This window comes from Heloderma suspectum, chromosome 7, assembly GCF_057233095.1.
Source record: "Heloderma suspectum isolate Gila_16-S chromosome 7, 16-S_ref, whole genome shotgun sequence".
NCBI classification, from domain to species: Eukaryota; Metazoa; Chordata; class Lepidosauria; order Squamata; family Helodermatidae; genus Heloderma; species Heloderma suspectum.
Genome location: NC_139464.1, coordinates 70157852 through 70172682, shown reverse-complemented (window position 1 = coordinate 70172682; position 14831 = coordinate 70157852). Strand labels below are relative to the sequence as shown.

Sequence of the window (14831 nt, the reverse complement as noted above, 5' to 3'; positions counted from 1 at the left end):
TAAATACATACATCATTATCAAGCAAATGAGCCCCTCCCCCAAAACGATAGACTAATATCATCATCATCGGCTCTAAAGCTGTCCAATATTTTAACACAGAGAGAAAAAACCTTTACCATCTCTCAAAGAGAATATGCCAGGATGCTAACACACCAGCAATGTGAATAACATCACCTTTAGTTCAGGTCCAGGATTGTCCTTTTCCTAGCAGTTTTTATTAATACTCAGCACACAGCACACACAGCAAGACTTCTGCTGATCAGTTAACAGGAATACAAACCAATAATATCCCATAATAACTTCAGCACTTTACTTGAAAACAAATTCTCCTTTGAGCAACAAAATCATCTGGAAACCACGAAGCAGCATCATGCTGTAATGTGAACACAGCATGGGGCATTCAAGCCTTTTAGCTAAACGTGTGTGTGTGTGTGTGTGTGTGTGCACGCGCGCGCGTGCACGTGTGTGTGCGTGTGACAGAGTTCGTCTTTGTTGTCTGGCAATAGATTGTAAGAAGAGGCAATCATATTTGAAAGTAAAACCATTAAGTTGTGTTTATGGAATGCTGCAATACAGCCACTGAATGAATAATAAGGAAAGCACAATACCTTTAGTAAGTCTCCTCAGAATTTGACAACGGCATTTAAAAGAGACAGCTATCATTCTTGCTTACTGCCTTCAGTGGCAAAGTATACTCAAGGCTCTGCTTTGGTGGATGCAGCAAAAGCATATGAATTCCTTGCGCACATACCAGAAGAAAGGTAGTCCCGCTGGGGAGTGACAAAGCTTAATTCCTCTTGGCTGATGCAGAGATCAGCTCCATGTCATCCAGCAAAGCTGTGTCATTCAGTACTACTACTACGACCACGGCCACCACTGCTTGCAGCACCAGATCAATGGCTTTAAAAAAAAAAGCAATATTTCTTTTTACAGCTGCAAAGCATCAAATAGTATAAGACCCCGGCAAAGATACCAAGCGCAGCTGTGCTACAGTCTCCTGCACTGTGCAGCGAGCTCCAGCTTCTGTTCCAGGCAAAGGGCCATGCATTTCAGCCCAGTCAGGGGATTTTCCCCCTCCTCTTCCCCCTCCTCAAAATCCTTCAGATATTTAACTCCCTCTTTGTGTTGCGTACTGAACAAGAATAAGACCAAACACATAATCACTCCTTATTATGAAGGGCAAATTTTAAGTTGTTTTCCATTTAAAAACCATTTCAATAGGAAAGGATGCCTAAGAGTCAGGGGAAGGGAGGAGAAAAGAGAAACCCACATGCTGTGCAGGAAAAGGACAGGACGCTTTCGAAGTAGGCACAATTACGAGGCGTAATGACGATACACAGGCAACACACAGTGAGTCAGGGTATTTCCAGGAAGGAGAATGTAATATACGCTCCCACTATGTGTACACATTTATCCTTGTAGCCTTTCATAAATAATCCACCCCAGTCCTACCAAATTTTACACGTGGTTCCACAGTACTCAGTTTATGCAAGTATTTTACAGCCTCATATCTAAGCTAAGCAAATTAACTTACCCATTTACACTTCATTCACAACATAACGAGGTGGAACATGGTACCGGCAGTTTTTCCAACCCTTGCAGGCCAACTAAGACTCTTCTTCTGGTCCAAAATTCTAGAAGGATCTGGTTATAAAACTTTAAAGACTAGAGGTTATCTTTATTATGTGTAGGGGAATGCTTTGTAGCCTTCTTCACCATTTCTGTTAATAAGATGAGGATATTTAAAAGAGCTTAGTCATGGGAGATTGCTATTTAAAATGCAGAATACGTTTCAGAGGTCACACCTCTTAGGTTATGAAGGCATGACTGACAGCTGCCAGACTGGTACTGATGAGATGAAAAAAAAAAGCATAGCCTTATAATCTAGAATGCTGAAAAGCATTCCTGGCCACAGCAACTGGTGCAAGGTTTGTAGAACTCCAGGTTTACTGCATCTACTCTGAGGGGCAAGAGCAGGACAAATACCAGAATCTGTCCCATGAAAGACAACATGAGTATGCCCCTCTATTATACCTTTCTGCAGTCCACAGTACCTGTCACCTGTCATTATTTTAGTCTTGTTTGGATCCCTTTTCAATGAGCTCACCTATGTTCATTCCGCAATCACATCAAAACTAACTGAAGATGATAGTTGTCAAGAAAGATGGAAAGAAGAGCTAAAGGTGAGTACAACCAGCATCCTTTCTGAAGCACTGAACTCCATATCACGGGGCAGCTTTTCCTAGTTACTAAGACATCATGACCAGTGGTATGAATATCAATAGGTCACAGTTTCATTTCACACATTCTGGGAAGAGAGTGATCATCAAGTCTACCTAGAAAGTCTCCATGACATGCTCAATAATATGTCATTTTAACCAGGGACTGTGGTCTAGAATTTCAAGGCTACTGAATATTCCCAAAGAAGGCACTGACGACCAACCTACTGGAATTTGGTTTTAATAAGCATTGGGAATAACTTCCTTACTGCAGAATGTAATTATTTTATTTCAGGTCTTATTACTGTGATGTTCAGTGACTGCTAGTTCAGCCAAACCCACTCTAAATAGATCTTGTATTCATTTGTACTCTACATAGAAGTGTCTCAGACCTTACTGTTGCCTCCTGTGTTTTCTTGTCCTTCTTGTCCCGCTGCATAAGTGTTTTTCTTTTATTTTCTCTGAAGCCATATGTACATATACAGTGGTGAGAAAAAGTCTGTGAACCCCTTAGGATTGTCACATATTTCCAACCTAAACTGTTACTAGATCTTAATCTAACCCCATAATCCTAGATAAATAATAGATAACCTAAGTAATCAAATGACACACACAAAGCTTTTTCAACATTTATGTATCCACAACTGATTCAACATTCAATATCCATGTGTGAAAAACAGTGTGAACCTTTAGGTTCAGAACCTGGTGGCACCTCCTTGAGCAGCAATGACTCAAGTAAGCATTTTCTGTAACTGTTAAGTCTCTCACATCAGTTTTAAGGAATTTTGGCCCATTCTTCCTTACAGAACTGCTTCAACTTTGCGACATTTGAGGGTTTCCTTGCATGAACAGCTCACTTCAGGTCCTGCCACAACATTTCAATGGGATTTAGGTCTAGACTTTGAGTAAGCCATTCTAAAACACAGAATTTCTTCTTCCTCAGCCATTCTTTTGTAGATCTGCGTTTATGTTTAGGATCATTGTCTTGTTGCATGACTTACTTTTGGTTCAGCTTCAGCTCACAGATGGATGGCCTGACATTCTCCTCTAGTATCTTCTGATACACTGCAGAATTCACAGTTGTGTCAATGATGGCAAGCCATCCTGGTCCTGAGGCAGCAAAGCAGGCCCAAACCATCATATTCCCACCACCATGCTTGACAGTTGGGATGAGGTTCTTATGTTTGAACTCAGTGTTTGGTTTTTTTGCCAAACATAACGTTTCTCATTGAGGCCAAAAGATTCTACCTTTGACTCAACTGTCCAGATAACATTGTTTCAGAAATCTTGGTGATCATCTATGTGATCCTAAGTGAACTTCAGTTGGGCAGCAGTGTTCTTATTAGAGAGCAGTAGTTTCCTCCTGGCTACCCTCCCATGAACCCCATTCTTGTTCAGTCTTTTTCTGATCGATGAGTCATGAACACTCACATTAACCAAGGCGAGAGTGGCCTGCAGATCCTTGGATGTTACTCTGGGGTTCTTTTTGATTTCCTGGATGATGTGCTTGTTTGTTCTTGGAGACATTTTGGTAGGACAAACACTCCTGGTTAGAGTGACTGTGGTCTTGAATCTTCTCCATTTGTAGACTATCTGACAGTAGATGGTGGAGCCCCAAATCTGTAGAAATGGTTCTGTGACCCTTTCTAGGCTGATGAACAGAAATAACTGCTTTTCTAAGGTCCTCAGAGATTACTTTTGATCATGGCATGACGTGTTTCCACACAGCCATATGGTACAGACCAAACTCACAACGTTTCTGATCCTTTTATAGGGTGGGGCCTCCCAAACCCAACCCTGAAGATCTACCTAATTACATAAAAACCTGATTCTAATTATTCCCTTTAGTTGAGCTGATGCAACAAGGGGTTCATTTATTTTTGCACATACCCTTACTCTTAAGTACCCATTGTCTGCTTTATGTATACAAAAATCTTCATTTCACATGACATGGAACTGGTTAATATAAACCCTACTGGATATTTAGAAAAGGACTGGTTTTGATTCACAAAGGCTATCATGGTAAAACTATGGAATTTCTGTAAGTACCATTAGGGTTCACAAACCTTTTCTTGCCACTGTATACTCACTAAATTAGGAGGCCAGCATATGCATCTGATGAAGTGAGCTGTAGGCCTTGAAGGGACCTTTGTTAAGTGGTAAAAGGTGCAATGTTCAACCCATGGCAGCTCCAGTTTGAAAGGATCAGGTGGCATGTGAAATGATGATGAGTTTTGCTGAGAGAGCTACTACCAGTTAGAGTAGAGGCTTGGTGGACAGTCTGGTCTGGTATAAAGCAGCTTCCTATGGTCCAATGTTCTAATCTTTATCAACCTTCCTGTGCCTTTAAGCTACACTTGTCGCAGCTGTAATAGACATTCAGCTTTGGCCAAAGAGACTCCATTTTATGTTAGCAGCCATAATAAGATACAGAGAAAGTCAGTAAGACAGAATACTTTGGGTTTGGGCTGAAATGTCATCAGTATGTGGATGATACTCAGCTCTACCTCTTGTTTCCATCTGGACAATCCAGGGAGGCTGTGGAACTCTTGAACCAGGGTTTGCAGGCTGTTTTGGGATGAACAAGCTGAAATTAATCCAGACAAAATGGAGGTACTGTGGGTTGGGAAACCAACTACTTAGGATGGAAGTTTACAACTGGTTTTAGATGGAGTTGCGCTCCCCCTGAAAGACCAAGTGCGAAGTTTGGGAGTCCTCCTGGACTCTGAGCTAACTGGGGAAGCCCAGGTGGCTGCGGTGTCCAGGAGTGCTTTTTACCAGCTTAGGCTGGTATGCCAACTGCAGCCCTATCTGGAGAGGACGGACCTTATCCATGCACTAGTCACATCCAGCCTGGCCTACTGTAATGCGCTATACATGGGGTTGCCTTTGAAGACAGTTCAGAAACTCCAGCTTGTGCAGAATGTGGCTGCCTGATTATTGGTGGGGGCGAGGCGATTCGATCATATAACACCTATACTGTGCCAGCTGCACTGGTTACCGATGCATTTATGAGCCCAATTCAAACCTCTGGTTTTGACCTTTAAAGCCTTAAATGGTTTGGGACCAAGTTACTTGAAGGATCGCCTTCACCCGTATCAGCCTGCCTGCACTTTAAGATCAGAAAGAGAGGCCCTCATTTGCCCACCTGTGAGAACAGTCAGGTGGGTGACCACACGTGAGAGGGCCTTCTCTGCAGTGGCCCCATGCCTTTGGAACAAGCTGCTATCGGAGGTCCGCCATGCTCCGTCATTGCAGACTTTTAAGAAGGCCTTGAAAACATATTATTTTACCTTGGCCTTCTATTGATATGACTGCTGGTGTTGCTGTTGCTGCTGTTAACATTGCTATTGCTGGTTTTAACATCATTGTTGGTTTTATTGTTGGCTTTTATTGTTGTTCTTATTGTTTTTATATTTTCATAACTTTTAATATTTTAATGGTTTTTATGTATTTTATTGTTGTAAGCCGCCTTGGGAGGGCTTCTGCCCGGAAAGGCGGCCAAGAAATATTTTAAATAAATACTTATGAAAGACTTAGCTTAATGCAGGAGGTGAAGAATAACAGGATGTAGTTTGTGGGTTTCTCTAGTTTCCTATAGAGCTTGCGGTTAAGCTAGCATTTTCCTGTCAGTCACTGTAACCTTAATGAACTTACGTCTAGGCTTAAGGTAGAGAAGCGCAACACATTATTGCTTTGTATGAGAAACCGCAATGATGAAGAGCAAATATGGGAGCAAATATTTAGCGAACGTTGTTTATCAACTATATTAGAGGTTTGAAAATTCCATTCTGTGTCACTCAAATGTTTGAGGTGAGCCAACGCAGTGATTTGATACTCCATCCTAAATAAAGCTTTTTGCGAGCACAGACCGTGTTAGTGTGGTCCTTGAAAGTCCAGCTAAGCTGCTGACCATGACGCTCCTGAGAGGCTTTGCTCTTGTTTTCCTTGCCAACTGATATATAGTGGGGTGTTACCCAGAACACAGCCTTCACAGCAGTGGCTTGAAGGGGAAGTCCATTCTACCCCCTTTACTCTGGTATTTTTACAACAGGTAAAGGGTATAATCGATGTGGTATAGTGGTCGGAGTGTTGGAATGGGACTCAGGAGATCCAGGCTCTAGTCCGCACTCAGCCATGAAGCTCACTGGGTGACCATGGGCCAGTCACTGACACTCAGCCTGACCTCCCTCACAGGGTTGTTGTGAGGATAAAATGGAGAAGAGGATGATCATGTAAGCTGCCCTCGATTCCTTGCAAGAGGAAAAAGGCAGGTATAAATGTAATAATAATAGTAATCATTACCATTAACAGCTTTCAGAGAGCTTTTGTAGCTCTCTGTGTTTTGAAAAGATTTCTTTCTTTGGCTGCTTTGCTGCAGTTGTTGTTGCTTACTGCTTCTGCTGAAATTAATTAATTGGTTAATCGTTTGTTATGTAAATTATTTTACATTATGTTATTATGTAGGTTTAGTATGTGAATTTATTGGATTGTTAGCTGCCTTGTAGAACTTTTTTGGTTGAAAGTATTTCAATAAACTAATAAAAGGTTCTATAGAACTCTGTTTTAGTATATTCCAGCAAACCAAGGGCTCACATTATATGAATGTACTGATTATCTGAATTCATTGGGTGCCTCCCACCAATTTAACTCCATTTTTATTATTCAAACTTCATTTTCCTGAAATAATTTTCCATATGACATTTGAAATTTTAAAGCAACAACTATATATTCATGACAATCGCCACTCTGATGCATATATATACTGTAGGCTCGGCTCTAAATAATGTTGAGATTAGCTTCATATTTCAAACAATTTTATGGAGGACCAAATTTCTTTAAACATCTTGGGTATATCAATCTATTGAATGTTCCTCATTATTTGCCAGTATCAGCATCTCTTCCACCCATGTCTCTCTCTGGGAAGATCCCTTCGATTTCCAGTGCTGTAGGTTCTTTGTGCAATGATCCTTATCCAGTATCTGCATAAATAGCTGGTATGTATCCCAATATTAAGTGATGCACTATTCATTTCCATGGGAATTTCTTTGTTTTGCAATGCAAATTGTAAGTGTGCCTCCCCATGAAAGTAGGGCCTGCAATGAGTGACAATGGTCAAAGCCCCCTACCCTCCACCACTAGGGTCCCAATCCAGATCACTTTGCATTATTTGTAAAAAAAAACCCACAACCCTCTGCACTTAAATGTGGAGCTACATGACTAAGGTCACATGTACTTTGGCCCTAGTAGAATGTCTTCTAGGCTGTTTTGATAAGAAGGGCTATATTGGACACAGGTTTTGTGAATCACAGTTATGTCTCTTGAGGCACCTAGTTATTTCTACTGAAACTGGAGGTGCCCAGGCAATTTCTACTGAATCTTAGTGCCACAAATGTAGCTTATAGTTACCTTAATCAGTCTTCAATCTATGCGATAATATTCAAATGGAAGATCATACGTTTTCATATAAGTATTCATTAGGTATCCCATCAAAGATTTTTTAAAAAATAAATAAATCACATTTAGTCATTCTTTTCATTTTGCTAGTTATTCAGAAAGGCAGTCAACACTTGGCATAGTTTCTTCTTATGTTCTTATTACAGTTCATATTTCCATAATCTTTTACCTTTTTACATAGTTTTAAATCTATTAGAGTACAATAATTTACACTATTGCTTCTCTTGTTAGCTTTTAAAGTTCCAGTTCAGGCAAGTAGTGAATCATATTTAGCTGATGCTTAGGTATGCTGCTTAAATACTTTCCTGAATATGGATATCTTTGCTTACTCATGTCTTTAAGACAATTACTACATATTTGTCTAATAAATTCCCAGTTCTACTCATTTTGGTAAGATGTATCATTCAAATGTCATGATGTTTTAAAATTACTGAGCAGCTATCACATGAAATTAAATCCATTACTATTGCACATAGTTACTTCCTTCAGTATACTAAAAATGTTTCAGTATTTCCCAGCTGCTCATAACCTAGAAAAGTATGTGCAGTGACCAGGGGTATATTAGCTTCCTCCTTCTCCTGCACTCATTAGCTGAGTTTAGACTCAATGCTAAACCACAGTTTAATGGTAGAGGAATAAGCGTGGGCGAGACTTGGGCTTGCACACTCCCCTTTACCATGGCCAGGAGGACATTGGAAGCATTCAGTTCCATTTTCAACTAACTGCAGTTACTCATTTTGTCCAACTTAAGAACTGTGGTTAAAGTTAACTATAGTGTAGGAAAACAAGCCAAGATAATAAACCATGGTTTGAAGTTGGCTTGTTTCCCTAAATCATAGTTAAGATTAACCACAGTTTGTATGGGTTTGAGCATAACAAGTAGCCATGGTAAACTGAAAATGGATCTCCTTACATCAAAAGATAGGAGAGGGGGAGAGTGTGCAAGCCCTGAGGCTCATGCATGTAACAATAAACAACATTCAGCATTACATGTAAACCAGGCCATTGGCTGCAATCAGACTTAATGGCAACCTATAGTTTGTTATGAACACAAGCTGCCTTGACCTCATGTGCATCCTCCCCCCCTCCTTCATCCTTCTCTTGTCCATTAGAGGAGATTAGATGCTTATGATGCTGGCCTGTGACAAAACATATACTGCAGTTCTGTGCAAACCTGGTAAACTATGTTTGCAGCCACAAACTATAGTCTGCCACAAACCATCCTAAATCATGATCAAACCGAGGTTTGGCATCCTGACTTGTAGGCAAACTATGGTTTCTGAAAACCATAGATTTCAGGTCTGGATGAAACAGCAAACTATGATTTGCCACAAATCAGCACTGGAAGCTTCAAGTCTCCTCCATCATACACAGAGAAAAGATGAAGGGGATGATAAAGTCTGAACCTGAGGCTCCTGCTTGCTTGTGCTCATAACAGCAAAAAGTGGTTTGTTGTTTCACCTGAATGCACTCATGGTATGACTGTGGCCTAATTCATACTCTGCAACACTTCGCAGATGGGAACTGGAATATTTGTGTACTTTGTGAACATCCCTATTATCACATCAAGGACTACTACACGAGTTCCAGCCCTGGCCCATCATTACATGATTTCCCTGTCTTCTTTCTGTACATTAAAGTAGCCTTGACAGTCTATTTTTATTTTTTAAATGTTACAATGTTTAATTTCACAATGGATCTGGTTTTACTTCTAAAACAGCTGTGCACTGCCAATTTGTTTACATGCATGTGTATTCAAGTAAGATCCATATTCCCTCCACTCAGAGATTCAAGTTCTAGAAAACTTGGGGAAAGGGCTGACCCAAAGACAATACTTCTTATATTAGAGCTAAACCAGATGTTACTTTATAGCTTGATTAGCAACTATGTCTAGATTAAAAAAACAAACAGATGTGGGGTGATTTTCATTGGGGAGGTTTAACTCTTTCCTGCTAATCATGATCCTGACTAAAACTGCATGGTTAAGAGGTTTAGAAAAAACAACCTCCCATTGATTGGGATTATTTTTTTCTAAGCTTCATAGCCCCATGGAGTCTGTTTTTTGTCAGGATTGTAGCTGGGGATGAAAGGCTTAAATCTCCCCTCACCACATGCTGTGATCCCAATGAAAATTCCCTCCTCCATTCCTGGTATTTAAATTTTTTTAAAACCCAGACATGGTTGCTAACCACACTAGTAAAGTAATGTCTTGTTTGGTCCTTGGTATAGCAGGAAGGAAGAGTGGGAGAACAGATTACTATGGCACTGGGATGTGAGTCACCATTTCTCCTTATTTATTGCTGCCTTGTGGCTCTTAAAGCAAGGGGCGTTGTCTGTAGAGACCATGGTATCCTTCTGGATAGGTTGTCTGGGTTAGGAGTTGGAGGCACTGCACTACAGTGGTTCCGCTCCTACTTGGATGGCCGATTCCAGAAGGTGGTGCTGGGGGATTATTGCTCTGTGCCATGGCAATTATGCCATGGGGTTCCACAGGGCTCTATTTTATCCCCCATGCTGTTTAACATCTACATGAAACCACTGGGGGAGGTTATCCGGAGGTGTGGGCTGAGGTGTCATCAATATGCGGATGACACCCAGCTCTACCTCTCTTTCTCATCAAAACCAGGTGAGGCAGTGGCTGTTCTGAATCAGTGCCTGGGCACGGTAATGGACTGGATGAGGGCTAATAAACTGAAACTCAATCCAGACAAGACGGAGGTACTGTTAGTGGGTGGTTCGTCTGCCCGGCTAGGTGATATTCAACCTGTTCTGGAGGGGGTTGCACTTCTCCTAAAGGATCAGGTTCGTAGTTTGGGGGTGCTCTTGGATCCAGAACTGTCACTTGAGGAACAGGTGAACTCAGTGGCACGGAGCACTTTTTATCAGCTTAGGCTGGTATACCAACTACACCCTTATCTGGACAGAGATAGCCTAGCTACAGTTATCCATGCTCTGATAACTTCTCGTCTGGATTACTGCAATGCGTTATACATGGGACTGCCTTTGAAAACGGTCCGGAAACTTCAGCTGGTCCAAATAGGGCAGCAAGATTGTTAACAGGGACTGGCCTGTGAGCTCATATTACGCCAGTACTTTTCCAGCTGCACTGGCTGCCAGTCCATTTCCGGGCCCGATTCAAAGTGCTGGTGTTAACATTCAAAGCCCTTAACGGCTTGGGGCCAGGTTACCTGAAGGATCGCCTCCTCCCATATGTGCCTGCCCAGACCTTAAGATCATCATCAGCGGCCCTTCTCCGTGAGCCCCTGCCAAAGGAAGTGAGGCGGGTGGCTACTGGAAGGAGGGCTTTTTCTGCTGTGGCACCCCAGCTCTGGAATGAGCTCCCTAGTGAGGTTCGCCTGGCGCCTACATTGTATTCCTTTCGGCGCCAGGTGAAGACCTTTTTATTTTCCCAGGCATTTTAGCATTTTAGCTTTCTAAATTTTTATCTTTGCTGTTTTAAATCTGTATTTTAAACTCTTGCACTGCTGCTAGGTTTTATTGTGGTTGTATTGTTATATTGTGGTTTTAATGTTCTATATATTTTAAATTGTTTTATTGTGTGTTGTTTGGTTTTAATTTTTGTGAACCGCCCAGAGAGCTTCGGCTATTGGGCGGTATAGAAATGAAATAAATAAATAAATAAATAAATAAATAAAGCAGGAGGTGGAAACCCTATTCCATGGAACCTAATTCCAATAAAAAAATGAAAATACTTTTGATCATGCTGACCATAGTGGGGTTGAGAGTGTGGGTGAAGAATTCTACTGCATACATACAGCTCAGATTAATCTATGGTTGATGTTCCCTGCCACAAGTCACATCACCTAACTGTACAATCCAAAGAGGTGCAACATGATGTACAATACCTCACTTCTGATCAAATGAACTCTGTGATGGTTCATTATTACTAATAAATTATGCTTTTCTTTCCTCTGTCTCCACACAACAATATATAGGGAGGTGAGTTAAAGTGTTAATGAATTGCACTTCCTCTTACCACAGTTTTGGTATAACTTATGAGAATGAGCATATGGGGTTGATACATGCAAACTTCAGATGACAGAACTAGTTCCACACCTCGCATGAGTCCCGTTTTGGACATTAAGCTGAAGGTGCAGTAAGAACAATTCAGTTGTGCTTCCTCTCCACTGCTTTATTGTAACACATGAAGCTACTCTAAATTACGAGTGATGTAAGGAGAATCAAAGCACATTTTGTTTCATAGCTTATTTAAAAGCCTTAGGGAGAATAACAAGGTTTGATGAGTTAGAGATCTAGTTTAGTGAGAGTGTTTAATATATCTATGTCTGTGTACTTCCATATAGCATCGTTATTACTGTTTGCTGCCAGTGACATCTTATTTTATAGGAATGTTGGATGTTATTAAGGTACACAATATTTTAAAACAACCATTGCTTAAAAATTAAATACGCTTAAAAAAAGCTTTCACTAGAGAGTAGGACAAACTGAAATACTGTTAAAAAATAACATACCTTGGTCTAAAGGCTTGAGTTTGTAGCTACATTCCTATGATTAAGTATCAGTGAAACATAACCTGCTAAGAAACACTGAAACATACATTGTGGTAAGAGACCCAGCATATTAGAAGACGGTTGAAGTTTTTGCCACAATAAACAGGGTGAAGGTGCCACCTTCATCTTTACGGTGCCATAGGTCTTTTGTTTTTTCCCAATGTGTTAGGGGAAGGATAGCAGACGTCAACCTGTTCAGATGATTCAGGATTCACCTGTTGCCTCAACGTTTTTTTTAACAATAACCCAACCCCCCAATATGTTCAGGTTTCTCCCCTTTCTGTCTCTCTTGCTCTCCTCTTTAAAAAAAAATAATATAAAAAACAAAATGACAGTGGTGGTGATATTGGTGCAATCATCCTTAGATCATGGCACGCCTTCTTCTAATTCTTGATTCATCCATTAAAGAAAAACATGTCAGGACAGGGATTTACAGTCTTTGTACCTGTGGAAACCCTTTGAGCCATGAATTGTCTGCCAGGGAAGCTGCATGTTTGCCATGGAGCTTTTGCTTACTGGAGAGGATTTAGGGGCATATTCTAGGGAGTACACAGTTTCCACAGGGTGCTGGCCAGGCCTGGTGAGCCTCACTGTTGCCCTACATGAAATAGGTATGTGACCTAGAACATACCCAAGGGAATATTTCAAGGGAAATAAATGTGAAGAAGGTATCTTTGCAAGCTTCTCTGCCAGTACTGCTTGAGGAACCCCTGGTAAGCTTCTGAGAAACTCCAGGGTTTCCCAGAACACATCTTAAAAACCATAATGTTAAAGAATTTTACTTTAGCAGCATTTATTTGGGACAAACAAACTATCTGGGGAATATCAGACATAAAATATCTACACAGAACATCAGTTTGCTTACAAAGTGGGCCATAATACTGGTGCATGTGCTTTGCAACGTCCTTTTAACAGGATTTGCCTGGTGTTCATGTCCTGCACAAAGAAAAAGAACTTATGCAGCAGCAGTACTAGATGCAATCTGCCTAGTGTTTTTGAGAAGTCCATCAATTCTCATATTCATAATTTGATAGCATTTGCAGTATCAGCCTTCTTGGTTTAGCTTCCTGACGGCCGCTTAGGAGGCAAAAAAGGCAGACTTTTAGAATCCAACTGAGAATTCTTCAAAGTATCTTCTGTCAGCATGATTCATAAAGGACTTGCAGCATTTGAAAATACTGTATAATGAAATAAAGCACAACCAGGGTAGTTTTTCACCACTGTTGAAAGAAACCAAAGATATACCTGAAAGCAAAAATATCATGCACCTTCCATTCTGCCAACATATTCCAATGCCAAACTTCTAAGCACAAGTAAAACAAAATGAAATGACCCACACAGGCAAATTACTGCTTGTTTCTACTAGCAACTTGCATATAATTAAAGGCTGTGGGATAACGTAATCTGAAAAGAGATATCTCTGTAATCTCAAAAGCAGGGGATCTCTCTGTCTGAGAAACAGTTTCAACTTGCTACCGTATATGGTTAAAGATGTGTAGTTCCAACAGGGTTTTGTACTTTTTTAGTGAGGAATGCTGCAGCTGCTGGGATTTGGCAATGCGTAAGCTAGGACAATAAGAAATAAACAAACCGCTTTACTTCCAGGTAAAAGCCTTGCTTCCAGGAAGGGTTTCATTTTAATTCTCTTGTGTTAAGGGAATGGGAAAAGAACTGGTATGAGCAGGTTTGTGGGATGGGCAGTAAAATGAAATTAAGGAGAATTAAAGATGGGAAGAGGCCATGGTGTGGTGGCATAGCACACATTTTGCATGCAGAAGGCCCTAGGTTTAATCCTGGTATTTCCTATTAAAGGGACCTCAAACAACAGGGTTAGGAAAGACCTCTGCCTGACAGCCTGGACAGTGCTGAGCTAGATGGACCAATAGTCTGATTCACTACAAAGGAGTATCATGTATTTAATGGATTACAAAAATACCCTAGATCTGCTGCTTTATTTTTAATTTCCTCACCATAATATATTTAAGTGTAGGATATTTAAGCATGCCCCATTACAGGCAGAGGTTTTGCCTGCAAGTAGAATTTATATTTTTGAAAATAATTAATGTAAGTTTCTGAAAAGGGGGGAAACTGAACAATCTACAATATTAAACTGCGTAATAGGAAGATGTGGAAGTGTAAAAAAATATGACATTCAAAGCAAGGCACAAAGCAGCTAGATGAAGCTTTTAAGGTACTGTGAAAAGAAAAGCTCTTTTACTGACACCATAATGTTTATGTCTGTGCGTAAACTGCAAGACAATATTTGATTTTCTTTGTTGAAAGTGAGCCTGTCTAAGTACTGGAACTGGAACTGGCAGATGAGCCTTTGATGCCTTTTGTATAACAGCAACCCAGCTAAACATTCCTCTTAGGCCAAGCTCTATTTACTGCTATAGTCTTGAAGTGGAGAGGAACCTATGAAGGATATGAGGAATGAGATAATATACCTCACATCAGAGCATGTTAGGGAAGTAAAACAAAAATACCTGCACCCAGGCCTGAAGGGCTGACAGCAGACTGTGATATGAATGGTTTTTTTCTTTCTACAATTCCCAATGGAAATATTTAAAAGGTAAACATGATCCACATGCTTCTATATATGCCTCTGCCTATTGTGAAGTC

General features: G+C 40.6%; 1 protein-coding gene across 5 annotated transcripts in view; it reads right to left on the bottom strand.

The window, feature by feature from the left end:
• The window catches only part of GRIP1 (glutamate receptor interacting protein 1), a 492217-nt gene that overhangs the window by 209268 nt on the left and 268118 nt on the right, over positions 1-14831 (bottom strand). The window contains exon 1 of one of the 5 annotated variants that reach the window (XM_084810563.1): positions 610-731. The exons of the other annotated variants lie outside the window; for them this stretch is intronic. Coding sequence (XP_084666689.1) covers positions 610-664 — 55 coding nt within the window. The 5' untranslated portion in view covers positions 665-731. Of the gene's footprint in view, positions 1-609; positions 732-14831 lie in introns of those variants that run through there. 5 annotated transcript variants of the gene reach the window in all.